A 12,441-nucleotide genomic window follows, 5' to 3' on the forward strand; every position below is an offset into this window, starting at 1 on the left:
GCTTTAAATCATGACATAAACAATGCAATACAGGTCGTATATTCGTTCTTTCATAAACATTTTCATAAATACATACCAATCAATTAAATCTACTTAAACTAATATGCTCTTGTGCTCAAAGTGGACAATATTATACCTCTAGACAATAGACAATCGACGCTCGGGATTGTGACAAATATACTTAAACTAATATCAACCAATCAAAATAGATATTAAAAAATTTTCAAGGTGTAAAGCTATATATATATATATCACTTTTATATTTTATTCACCTAAAAAAAATTTAATAAAATATTTGCCAAATAAATATAGGTTCATGTTCCAAAATAAAAAAATATATTTTAGTGTCCTAGAAATTTGGAAACATGCTGCTTAATTTGCTAAAAAAATCATAATAAATAAATTGAATTCCTTGTTCGGAGGAAGAGAAGAACACCCAAATCAAAAATAAAAATTAAGGGGTGGAAGAGGAAGATGCCCTGAAGAACAGAGAGAGAGGGAGGAGCGTCAAAATTCCGATGAGTTCGCCGTCTTCCGCCATTACTCTTCGAGATCAGACGGTGAATAATAGCCATTGATGATCCATTTACAGAGCTCCTCCGCCACTGAAACCCTTCTTCATCAATTTGCCGTAAAGTTCTCACAAATTCCCTGTTTCTGTGTTCTTTAGATTCTCTGATTTCTCCCGTTATTCAGGAGCGATTGTCTCAAATTTCGTACAAGAAACCAATGCTCAGATCTGCGTTGATCATTTGTGTCATTGGGTGAAATTCGATGATTGGTAATCGAAAAACGACGTAACAGTGTTCTTTTGAATTCTCCTTCTCATCCTGTGAAATTTGGGGGAAATCTGTGGTTCGATCGATTAATGGCAGCTTCGAGGAATGTTGTGGGGCTGAAGGATGAGGAGAAGCTGAAGGAAGAGAACTCGACGGCTAAGAAGGCTAAATTTGAGAGGTTTCCATTGTCGAAGTGGGAGGTAGCGGCGGCTTTTGGCATCTTCCTTGTCTGCTCCACTGGCCTCGTTTGTGTGTATATGACGATGCCCTCTGCAGAATACCAGAGCGTTAAGATCCCACGAACGCTTTCGGATCTTCGGATGCTTAAGTATGTGTTTCTCTGTTCAGCCCTTTTCGTTTTAGAACATATTACGATATTTAATTGCCTCCCTTCTTCTTGTGCTATATGGTATTTTTGAAATGATTGTTGATTTTTTGTGAATTTGGAAGAGGAAACGTAGATTGAGGGTTGTTTTTTAGTTCAAGTTTTTTATTGTCTTTTGAACATGAGAGGGGGTATGGAATTATGTTTGGAGTTCTGAATGATGAGGATAGTTTCTTACTTACTTAGGATGGTTAAAGAACACTTCATGGGGTTTCATATCTCGGGTTGAAGGATGAAAAACTCTTGGAATTGAAGAATAAGTTTTAGATTGCTCTTCATCGGTGCATATTATGAGTTGAATGTGTGAAAATGAGGTTAAAGGATTGAATATGACCGAATCTATCAACTTAAGCTTTTGGTTTTGGGCTAGTTTAACCGGGTAACAGAGATAAGGTGTGAGATCTCACGTTGGTTGGAGAGGGGAACGAAACATTCCTTATAAAGGTGTGAAAACCTCTCTCATCAAAACCTTAAGAGGAAGCTCGAAGAGGAAAGCCTAAAGAGGATAATGTCTGCTAGTGGTGAGCTTGGGCTGTTACAAATGGTATCAGAGTACCGGGCAGTGTGCCAACGAGGACCCTGCGCTCACAAGGGGGAGGATTGTGAGATCTCACATCGGCTGAAGATGGGAACGAAACATTCCTTATAAGGTGTAGAAACCTCTCCCTAGTAGACGCGTTTTAAAAACCTTGAGGGGAAGTCTGAAAGGGAAAGCCCAAAGAGGACAATATCGGCTAGCGGTGGGTTTGAGTTGTTACAAATGGTATCAGAGCTAGGTTACCGGACGGTGTGCCAACGAGGACGTTGGGTCCCTAACGGGGGTGGATTGTGAGATCCCACATCGGTTGGAGAGGTGAACAAAACATTCCTTATAAGGGTGTGGAAACCTCTCCCTAATAGACGCGTTTTAAAAACCTTGAGGGGAAGCCCGAAAGGGAAAGGCAAAAGAGGACAATGTCTGCAATCGGTGGGCTTGGGCTGTTACAAATGGTATCAGAGCCAGGTTACCGGGCGGTGTGTCAACGAGGACACTGACCCCCAAGAGGGTGGATTGTGAGATCCCACATCGGTTGGAGAGGGGAATGAAACATTTCTTATAAGGGTGTGGAAACCTCTCCCTAGTAGACACATTTTAAAAACCTTGAGGGGAACTTCGAAAGGGAAAGCTCAAAGAGGACAATATCTACCAGCGGTGGGCTTAGGCTGTTACATAAGGGTTCTAAACTTGAATCACCTAATGTTGTTTACGTCCCGATTAATGTTGAAAAAATGCTTATTGAGTTTAGTAGTTTAACAAAATGTTCCAGAAAATTATTGTTCTCCGTCGCCATTTCGACTTGGTTCCTGAACATTCTAACGTTTAATGCTCCATTGTTAGCCTGATTTGTATTTCTGTTTAATAATGCTCCAGGGATCTCTTTGCAAATTATGCCAAAGATCATCCAGCACAATTCATTCTTGGTTATTGCTCCACCTACATATTCATGCAAACGTTCATGATTCCTGGAACAATTTTCATGTCATTGCTGGCTGGAGCTCTATTTGGTGTTATCAGAGGCCTTCTTTTAGTTGTCTTTAATGCAACAGCTGGTGCATCCTCTTGCTTTTTTCTCTCCAAGTTGGTTGGAAGACCTTTAGTTTACTGGGTGTGGCCTGAAAAGTTGAAACTGTTCCAGGCAGAGGTACTTATTTACTGTGAATTTTGTTTAAATTCGATTCGGTGACGACTCTCTAATCACATCTAAGCTCATGTTGGTTTGAAATCTTGCCTTTGATTATCTAGATAGCGAAGCATCGAGAAAAGCTACTCAATTATATGCTCTTTCTAAGGATAACACCGACGTTACCTAACCTTTTTATCAACTTGGCTTCACCTATTGTTGACATCCCATTTCATGTGTTCTTCTTGGCTACTTTAATTGGCCTTGTTCCAGCATCCTATATCACTGTCCGGGTAAGTTTCTATCTCTCTCAAGTCAGTTGTTCTTATATCGTTTTTATATTGCTTTCCTTGTAACTAATGTTGGAGAATACTTTAAATTTGAGTTTTCTTTAACACTTGAGATAGATGAATAGTTGGAATTTTAGTTTAGTGAATGCAGTGGATAAATGGCGGTTGTGTTGTGTCTGATGTTTTGGTTGATCTTATCCTTTATATAATTTGATAATTGAGAGGCATGACTCCTATCACACCTTGGATTATCTTGGATTTGTCTATACGTGATGGTTGCTTGATTGAAGACTAAAAAATCTTCACCTTTTCGTTGTAGTTTTCCGTGTAATTTTTTTGATGTCCAAGTCACAATAGGAAATCAAAGCGTAATTGTGAAATCCCACATCGATTGGAGAGAGGAACGAGTGCCGGTGAGGATGCTAGGCCCTGAAGGGGTTGGATTGTGAGATCGCACATCGATTGGAAAGGGGAACCGAGTGCCAATGAGGACACTGGGCCCGAAGGGGGGTGGATTGTGAGATCCCACATCGATTGAAGAGGGGAACGAGTGCCAGCGAGGAAGCTAGGCCCTGAAGGGGTTGGATTGTGAGATCGCACATCGATTGGAAAGGGGAACCGAGTGCCAATGAGAACACTGGGCCCGAAGGGGGTGGATTGGGGGTGGATTGTGAGATCCCACATCGATTGGAAAGGGGAACGACAACGATCGGAAAGGGGGACAACATTGATTTGAAAGGGGAACAACATCGATTGGAAAGAGAACGAGTGTCAGTGAGGACGCTAGGCCTCAAAGGGGAGTGGATTGTGAGATCTCATATCGATTGGAGAGGGGAACGAGTGTCAGCGAGGATGTTGGGCCCAGAAGGGGGTTGGATTGTGAGATCCCACATCGATTGGAGAAGGGAACAAGTGCCAGCAAGGACGCTAGGCCACAAAGGGGGGTGGATTGTGAGATCCCACATCGGTTGGAGAAGGGAACGACATCGATTGGAAAGGGGAACGAGTGCCAGTGAGGACACTAGGCCTTGAAGGGGAGTAGATTGTGAGATCCGATATCGATTGGAGAGGGGAATAAGTGCCAGCAAGGACGTTGAGTCACGAGGGGGAGGGGAGAGATGGTGGATTGTGAGATCCCACATCGGTTGGAGAGGGGAACGAAGCATTCTTTACAAGGGCGTGGAAACCTCTCCCTAGCAGACACGTTTTAAAAACCTTGAGGGGAAGCCCAAAAGGGAAAGCTCAAAGAGAACAGTATCTGCTAGCGGTAGGCTTAGACCATTACAATAATGTTTATTTTGTTCGTTTATATGTGTGTGTACGTGTACATATTATAATTATTTCTTCCCTCTATGAGTACCATATTTGGTGGAAATTTCCCCGACATTTGTTACATTTTAGGTCGCCTTTTTTCTTTTATCAACTTCTTGCAAGATCTTACATTTACTGTGCTATTTTTTCATCTTGAAGATAATTATCTAACTGTTAATTCATTATCTTATTATCATCAGGCTGGACTTGCACTCGGAGATCTGAAATCAGTCAAGGATTTATATGATTTCAAAACTTTGTCTGTGCTGTTCTTTATTGGTTTCATCTCCATTCTGCCTACACTTCTAAAGAGGAAACGAGTATACGAATAAAGGCGATTTTTTCAGGGCTCCGTCATTTCTGCCTGAGCCATGTGTACGGATGGCTGCTATATCAGGTCTTTACGATCTCAAAATTTATTGTCAGTTATGTCAGCACTACCTTAGAAAACTTAACCAACCTTTTGAAAATACCTTTTTTCGACATTTGGTCATTGCTGATAGTCTCTGCAGAGTGTCTAGTTTATTCTATTTGCATTGCACAACACCTAGAATGACATCGGTGTTGGTCGTATTTGGCTTTTCGAGCCACATTCTGTCAAATATTCTCAAAATTTATTGTCAGTTACGTCAACACTACCTTAGAAAACTTAACCGACATTTCAAAAATACCTGTTTTCGACATTGGTCATAGAGGATAGTCTCAGCAGAGTGTATAGTTTATTCTATTTGCATTGCAGAACACCTAGAACAACATCGGTTTTGGTCGTATTTGGCTTTTCGAGCCACATTCTGTCAAATATTCTAAAATTTATTGTCAGTTAAGTCAGCACTACCTTAGAAAACTTAACCAACATTTCGAAAATACCTATTTTCGACATTGGTCATAGAGGATAGTCTCCGCAGAGTGTATAGTTTACTCTATTTGCATTGCACAACACCTAGAACAACATGGGTTTTGGTCGTATTTACTCTATTTGCATTGCACAACACCTAGAACAACATGGGTTTTGGTCGTATTTGGCTTTTCGAGTCACATTCTGTCAAATATTCTCCATGGCTTAGTTTCTTCATCTTATATACCAACTCTTGTTTTCATTGTTTATACAGATTGATATTGATTTCAAGTGCTCTGATCGACGATGCTCGTTGTGGTGATACCGTGGCGAGGTTCAGATGCAAAACGGTGTACCATCAAGTTGTTATGTAGCTCAAATTATACGTCGTTCGGTAGATGAATCGGCAGTTGTTTGGAGGGTTTAAAAGGAAAAAATAGGTGAAGATATCTTTATTCACATTAGGAGCTCACTGATTACACTGAATATAGGCTATATTTATTATATATACTATAGTTTTTGTTGCATTATATACTGAAAAAGCATACAGGGTTTAGTCAGGTTACAAACTGAGAACTAACTATACTTTCTTTTTTATATAGATCTTTACATATCCCAATGATCATATTGGTTATATATTACAGGTTGATATACTAAAATTAGACTCAAAAGAAGATTACAATGATTGGTGTGGACTGCAGATTGTGATGTGAAAGGAAGAAAAAGAACATTTTGTGGTGGGTTTTTTAATCTTTATTTTTGTAAAATTTTTTTCAAGATTAATTGATTTGTTCGAGTCCTCGTCGTCGAATTTTGAGGTTAATTTTAATTATATCTCTATTGACAAAAGTAGTTTTATCATCAAAATGATGTGGGACAGGTAGCTGGAATCAATGAAATCAATGAAATCTCGATAATGCAAGACTGAAAATGAAAAATTTTCAATTCAATTGCATCCATTCCATTCGGGATCATGCACATTTTTGTAAATCTAACTTATTCTTGGAATAAACAACTTATACACGCTCACTTTCCAAAAAAAATATTGGATTTGCTGTTAAAACATCGATTAGATGATCAGTATCCCGAAGAAATGAAATAATTAGGTTATAGATGTATGGAGTTGAGTAATTTCTTGTTTCCTTCCTTGGTTCTTGTGAATTCAAAGGTCCAAAAAGATGGATATCATTTGCTTGTAAGCAAAGAAATAGTTGAAAGCTTTTAAAAACGAAATGGTGTAAGTGGTAAGAATTTATGGCTACTCGACAATCATTTTCAAAATCATGTTTGTCACCGCTCCATTTTTAATTTAAGAACTATGTCAATTTATGTACATTAATTTATTAGTTTATATTGCGTATAACATTATTCAATATTATGTAAAATATGTGAGGTAGAGATTTGAATCTCTAATTTATTGGTTGAATGTACGAATTTTATATGCATAAGCCTTGAAGCATATTTTTATCTCAAGTAAACCATGCATCAATGTTCGGCCACACACTATCAAGTATATTCAATGTTCAATCTTGAAACTCGACTATGAATGGAAGCTACATACATGATCAGTAATACAACATTTGTGTATCATTAATGTATCGATAGTGTATCAACACTATATGTATATCCATAATATATCAACATTCATTCAAAACGAAATTTTAAATATAACAATATTATTAGTGCATCAATAGTATCCACTCTTATTCATAATCAAGTTCATATATAATATTAGTGTATTGATAGTATACCATACCAATAACATGTTAATGTTATTGATATACTCTGTATAAAGTATATTAATGATAGTAACATACAAATGATAGGCAAATTAACGAGGTATCAATAGTAAAGTACAGTATATCATATCAATAATGAACAAATGTCGTTGATTTACTCTAATATATCATATCAATAATGAACAAATGTCATTGATTTACTCGATATAAAACGCATCAATAACAATTATATCAATGATGCATCAATAGGGAAGTGTATCAATAGTTTACGTATGTTTTTAGGGGTATTTTGTTTTTAGGGGTATTTTGGACTTTTCATTTCGAGCAAAATCATACTTGCACATCCTCTCATATTAAGCTTTAAGTTAGAAAGTTTCTAAGACTCCATATGAGCAATAAAATTCCTTCAAAATTGCAAAAATTCCTTGAAAAATGGACAGAATGGTCACTAACGATTATATGAGATTCGTTAACAAATGGAAACAATTGAGTTGAAACATTTGGATTCACAAGAACTTACATACAGAAAAGTGGGGATTTTGAGCAAGAAATAAGGATTAAGATCTTCAAACCTGCTGAATGAGTTCATAGTTCATCAGAATTTGTTTCTACGACTCAAGTGTGGCTGCTGGATAGTCTTGATATCCACTGATTTCCGTTATCCTAATCCGCGTATTTGGCTGTATCGTTCGGGTAAAACAGAATCGGAGATTATAAAGAGAAATGTGTACTCAAAAGAAATTTCTAAACTCATGCACATCAAACATTCCTATGGTCTGTGAATCAGTTCCAGAAGTTTACAAAAGCTATGGAAGCAGTTGAATGAAATGTAAAGGCAAACCCCAAGAACATGCTGCAAGACTGAAGAGAGAAAGAGAGTGGCAAAGACCGAGAAATACCTGACGGTGTCCGATGTTTCGTCGATAGTTTTTCTTTTTCTTGTACTTGAACACAATAACCTTCTTATCTAATCCCTGAATATAAGAAATAAAAACAAGACAATCTAAGAAAAAGAAGCATTGTTCTATTTCATTCTGATGAAGAGGGGATGATCACCAAGTTAATGCATTACCTGCTCCTCGACGACGGCATGAACAGCAGCATTTGTCACTATTGGTTTTCCAATGTATGCCTGAGTCTTTGTTCCCACAAGCAAAACTTTGTTCAGAGTTATCTGAACAATAAGAAATTTAGAGAACTTTAAGATTGTTACAGTATCACATAATTAAGTGCACATGTATAGATGAGACATGACCGGTTTGTTATTACGTAATAAACCCAATGTTTGTTAGTTTGTAGAATATGATGAGATTCACCGAGCTACTCGATGAGGAATCTAAAAACTATAAACTAAATCAATATTCACACACGTAAATATATGTGCACCACATGAATTTTGATCAATGATTATCACGGTGAGATCCCACATTGGTTGGAGAGGAATCACTGTGAGATCCCACGCCGGTTGGAGAGGGGAACGAAGCATTCTTTATAAGGGTGTAGAAATCTATCCCTAGAAGATTTGTTTTAAAAACCATGAGGCTGACGGTAATACGTAAAGGATCAAAGTGGACAATATTTGCTAGCGGTGGGCTTTAGCTGTTACAAATGGTATCAGAGCCAGACACCGGTTGGTGTGCTAGCGAGAACGCTGGGCCCCTAAAGGAGGTGGATTGGAGAGGAGAACGAAGCATTCCTTATAAAGATGTGGAAACCTCTCCCTAGAAGACGCGTTTTAAAAACCGTGAGGCTAACGGTGATACGTAAGAGACCAAAATGGACAATATCTACTAGCGGTGGGCTTGGGCTTGGGCTTGGGCTGTTACAATGTCATCACATTTCTAAAGTCAGTTTCTTCCTTCGATCCATTGTATTGAAAAGCTCTTAACAATGAAATTCAGGAGAAATCACCAGAAAGACTGCATAGAAGGTGTTCATTCAGAAAGTGAAGATGGAAGTTGGAAGCTAGACTTCATACTTTTCTCTAGAAGATGATCGGCGGTAAATTCCGTGATGAAAAAGAATAGAGAATCTCTCACAAAGTTAAATAAGAAGGAACTCAAGTTCTTCCCTTGATCATAAAAAGGTCACATTAAAGAAATTACTTATTTCTCAATTCGTGCATTCTATGCAAAAAGAGGATTTTTTAGTTTTTCGGATAGGGTGGTTTCTTCAATTTTACATTGGAAGTCTCTTTGCAATTCTTTTAGTAACTACCCAGTATGCTTATTTCTACCTACTAGAGTGCTTCTAACGATTTCAATAAATCCATTCCAAACTTTTACAGTAAAGTGACACCTTTATAGTACACGAAGCAAGTCTTAAGCTACCTTATTGTATAACGAGTGTAGGTCTCGAAACCATACACTAACATCTTTGGACCGGGTCCATGTTATTTATCCTTCCGAAAACGATCGATGATGACAAAAACCAAAGCTTCTCTGAGATTTTAGCCACATCGAAGAAATGAGGACTAGAGGATTGAAAAAGATCAACTAATGAGAAAACTAAACTTACAAGGAAAGGTCAGATAACTTGAGAGTCCATGAATGAACGAGCAAATATAGCTAGAGTTAGGGAAAAGACAAACTCTTTGTAACAAGCGAGAAGAATAACAGCCAAATCTTGAGATTCATGGTGAATTTTTCATAAAGAGGTCATCCAAAGAAATCTGAAAAAATATCCCCGATTATTTGATGAAGTCTGTAACAGAATCACAGCTAGGAGTATATTTCACTCTAAAGGGAAAAAAATTAGGCTATGACGAAGTTCCTACCCAAGTTGTCAATGACCCAGGACACTGCCTGTGAGATCCCATAGAGGAGAACAAATCATTCTTTATAAGGGTGTGAAAACCTGTCTCTAGCAGATGCGTTTTGAAAAGCTCGAAAGGAAAAGCCCAAAGAGAACAATATCTAAGGCTTGGGCATTACACTGACCCAAGATCAAGCTCTATCACCACTACTCAGGAATAACTTTTCTAAATTATCCAGACATTTCTACCAAACCCAACAACATTCTCTTGGTCTAATCAATTCTCTTACCATCTCAAACTTTTTCCCCTTGATGTCCAACATAGCATGCCATGGTGCCAAGCATTAACACCATTCACAAAATAATATGAAGCATTCCTTCAAATCCCAAGCTCAAAAACTATAGTCAATTAATTAACAATTAAAAGTAAAAATGGTTCTTGTAAGATTCCATATCGGATGAGTAGGAGAACGAAACACTGTCTGTCTATAAGGGTGTGGAAATCTGTCTATAAGCGTGTGGAAATCTTTCTCTCCCCGATGCATTTTAAAAACCTTGAGGGGAACCTCCAAATGGAAAGTCCAAAGAGAACAAGTGTGCTTGGGTTGTTAAAATTCTTCTATGCAGTTAGTCAAGGCATCCATATCTCAAACCCCACAGGAATAAGTCAAATGTTTCATAACAAGTCTTTGTTCAAACTAACTAATTTAAGCACGCTAAATATGAACACCATATTATATTTGACACATTCTGAAACCAATTTTCACTAACAGAAGAAAGCTTAGGTAACGATTACCCAAATACATTTCCACGAAATTTCCTTCAAAGTCACTCCGAGAGAACTTCACATGAAGGAATATCAATATATAATACATAGATTAAACAACAATGAAGGTCACTGTTCATCAGAATCCAAACGATGCAAGAACACTCTAATCTCCATAAATGTAATATAATATAACACTCAACTCAGATACACAAATAATAACCATTTAACGAGTAGAATATTAAGGATACCCACCTTATCATTGACGTTAGCCCCTTTCAGCCTCTGAGTATGGATATAACGCCCTGGAAATACTATATATTGGCGGGATCCAATCTATTGAAAAAATCCACACACACAGACCATATTATAAACGTGAGTACAAAAATCGATTGTAGTAGCTTGAACAGAAAAGGAGGAGCCGAAATCAAAAAACGCAAGAAGTTAGTGAAAAGCGAAATTAAACACTAACCATAACAACCGCGAAGATTTCCTCGCGCTTGGGGGCCTGTTCCGAGGGGACTTCAACGATTTGGGAAGCGGCAGGCTCAGAGTCGATTACAGCCGCTTCGGACTCCGAGGACTTGAGGACGAAGGACAATGCAGGGCGGGAAGAAGGAGAGAGTTTGAATGAAGATGAAATTGGTGTTGATAATGGTGTATTCTGCTTGGTGGAGATTCGGCAGTGAGTGGCGAAATTGGCGCAGAGGGAAAGAGTTAGAGACGCCATTACAGAGACCTCTTCAAGGTCCTCTTCGTCTAGTAACTATGGTTCGTTCTTGTTTTCGCCATGGCTCGGCTGTTTTGAACTTCAGGCTTATCCTATCCTCTTTTCTAGTTGTAAAAGACTATTATACCCCCAACCTCTTTTTTATGCTACGAAATTACATTTTTACCCTCGTAATTTTGTTGGATGATGGAGAAGTCAAATCCGAGTAGTAATAATTGTCGGTCCCTTAGAACGCACTTGCTCTTACTTGAAAAAAAAGGTTCGTAAAAGGTTAAGTATTGTAAATATAAGTGACCCCACGGTTGGGACTGAAAAATACGAACCTATGCAAGCATAGCTCTTGTCATTCATTTCGAGTGGGACCTAAAACCATGGTCTTAGGCTCCAGTTCTTTTCTTATGTCGGGACGCGTATCAAATTCATGTACATAGTTCAATGTTCAACGTACTTCTTGGGCCTTATTGGGTAAGTATCACTTTCATTCATAAGTGATATCAATTTCATATGCACGATCATACACTATGGTTCATTTCTCACTTTGATCATGAATCTATTGGATTCATTTCGTTTATCTCCTATATTGGTATATGAATCATCTTGATTCATATATGAGCATTAATATTGCTATGTCTATATAAAGGTTTGTCTAGCATTATTAAGAGACAGAGTCAGTGTCATTTTGTGTTTTCCCAGAGACAATTGGGAGGGACTTTGTAAGTGAGACTTTGTAGTGTGAGAGTGTGAGAGAAACACTTCTAAACATTTCAAAATTGTCGTCAATATATAAACACCTCTCGATGGCTAGAAATGCTCTCAATAAAGGTAAATTTGAGCTTCAATGTCGACGTAGTGCTCGTCTACGACCTAAACTAAGGCTTCTTCGGCTCCTATTGCAAAATTGTCTTCAATTGTATCGTTCATTAACTATTTAGGGTTGTTTATGATCAATTACGAAGAATTAGGTGAAGTTCGTTTCATGAATGGGTAATAAATTTGATGTTATTGAATGTCATAGATAAAGTTGGACCATTACAAGCATAATTAAGCTATTACCGACCAAGGAAAGTTTAGGGACATCCGCTTAGACTAAGTAAGTCGACTTACTGTTGGTACACCTATGAGTTAGGTTGGATGAATTAAATGAAGCATCAATATCTCGTAACTGTGAGGTATATTATTCTATTGTTATGA

At 37.9% G+C, this 12,441-nt stretch overlaps 2 protein-coding genes across 3 annotated transcripts; one reads left to right on the forward strand and one right to left on the reverse strand.

Annotated features, from left to right (window-relative positions):
* The first annotated feature begins 415 nt into the window (after positions 1-415).
* On the forward strand, positions 416-6,062 carry LOC111798320 (uncharacterized membrane protein At4g09580-like). 2 transcript variants are annotated; one of them, XM_023681394.1, is made up of 6 exons: positions 416-1,107; positions 2,576-2,846; positions 2,948-3,118; positions 4,627-4,823; positions 5,536-5,701; positions 5,906-6,062. In XM_023681394.1, exons 1-4 carry the CDS (start codon positions 869-871, stop codon positions 4,756-4,758), a joined length of 813 nt encoding a protein of 270 aa, XP_023537162.1. In that variant the 5' UTR covers positions 416-868; the 3' UTR covers positions 4,759-4,823; positions 5,536-5,701; positions 5,906-6,062. The 2 variants fall into 2 exon arrangements, with proteins under 2 accessions (XP_023537162.1, XP_023537153.1); XM_023681385.1 differs by lacking the exon at positions 5,906-6,062 and having other exon boundaries at positions 5,536-5,897.
* Positions 6,063-7,389: 1,327 nt separating this feature from the next.
* LOC111798330 (50S ribosomal protein L21, chloroplastic-like) lies at positions 7,390-11,337 on the reverse strand. The gene is made up of 5 exons (XM_023681405.1): positions 10,993-11,337; positions 10,776-10,856; positions 8,073-8,174; positions 7,900-7,974; positions 7,390-7,680 (listed from the first exon to the last, which is right to left on the reverse strand). The coding sequence occupies exons 1-5, from the start codon at positions 11,248-11,250 to the stop codon at positions 7,609-7,611; spliced, it is 588 nt and encodes a 195-aa protein (XP_023537173.1). The 5' UTR covers positions 11,251-11,337; the 3' UTR covers positions 7,390-7,608.
* Between the last annotated feature and the right edge of the window lie 1,104 nt (positions 11,338-12,441).

Source organism: Cucurbita pepo, chromosome LG01 (genome assembly GCF_002806865.2).
Source record: "Cucurbita pepo subsp. pepo cultivar mu-cu-16 chromosome LG01, ASM280686v2, whole genome shotgun sequence".
Classification (NCBI taxonomy): domain Eukaryota; kingdom Viridiplantae; phylum Streptophyta; class Magnoliopsida; order Cucurbitales; family Cucurbitaceae; genus Cucurbita; species Cucurbita pepo.

Bases quoted from the DNA above. Each gene is read 5' to 3' on its own strand.
- LOC111798320 (XM_023681394.1), top strand. From the start codon at position 869: ATGGCAGCTTCGAGGAATGTTGTGGGGCTGAAGGATGAGGAGAAGCTG. The intron at 2,847-2,947 runs GTACTTATTTAC...TTGATTATCTAG, and splicing joins TGAAACTGTTCCAGGCAGAG to ATAGCGAAGCATCGAGAAAA. The intron at 3,119-4,626 runs GTAAGTTTCTAT...TATTATCATCAG, and splicing joins CATCCTATATCACTGTCCGG to GCTGGACTTGCACTCGGAGA.
- LOC111798330 (XM_023681405.1), bottom strand. From the start codon at position 11,250: ATGGCGTCTCTAACTCTTTCCCTCTGCGCCAATTTCGCCACTCACTGC. The intron at 8,175-10,775 runs GTGGGTATCCTT...CTTATTGTTCAG, and splicing joins GGGCTAACGTCAATGATAAG to ATAACTCTGAACAAAGTTTT. The intron at 7,975-8,072 runs GTAATGCATTAA...TCTTATATTCAG, and splicing joins ATGCCGTCGTCGAGGAGCAG to GGATTAGATAAGAAGGTTAT.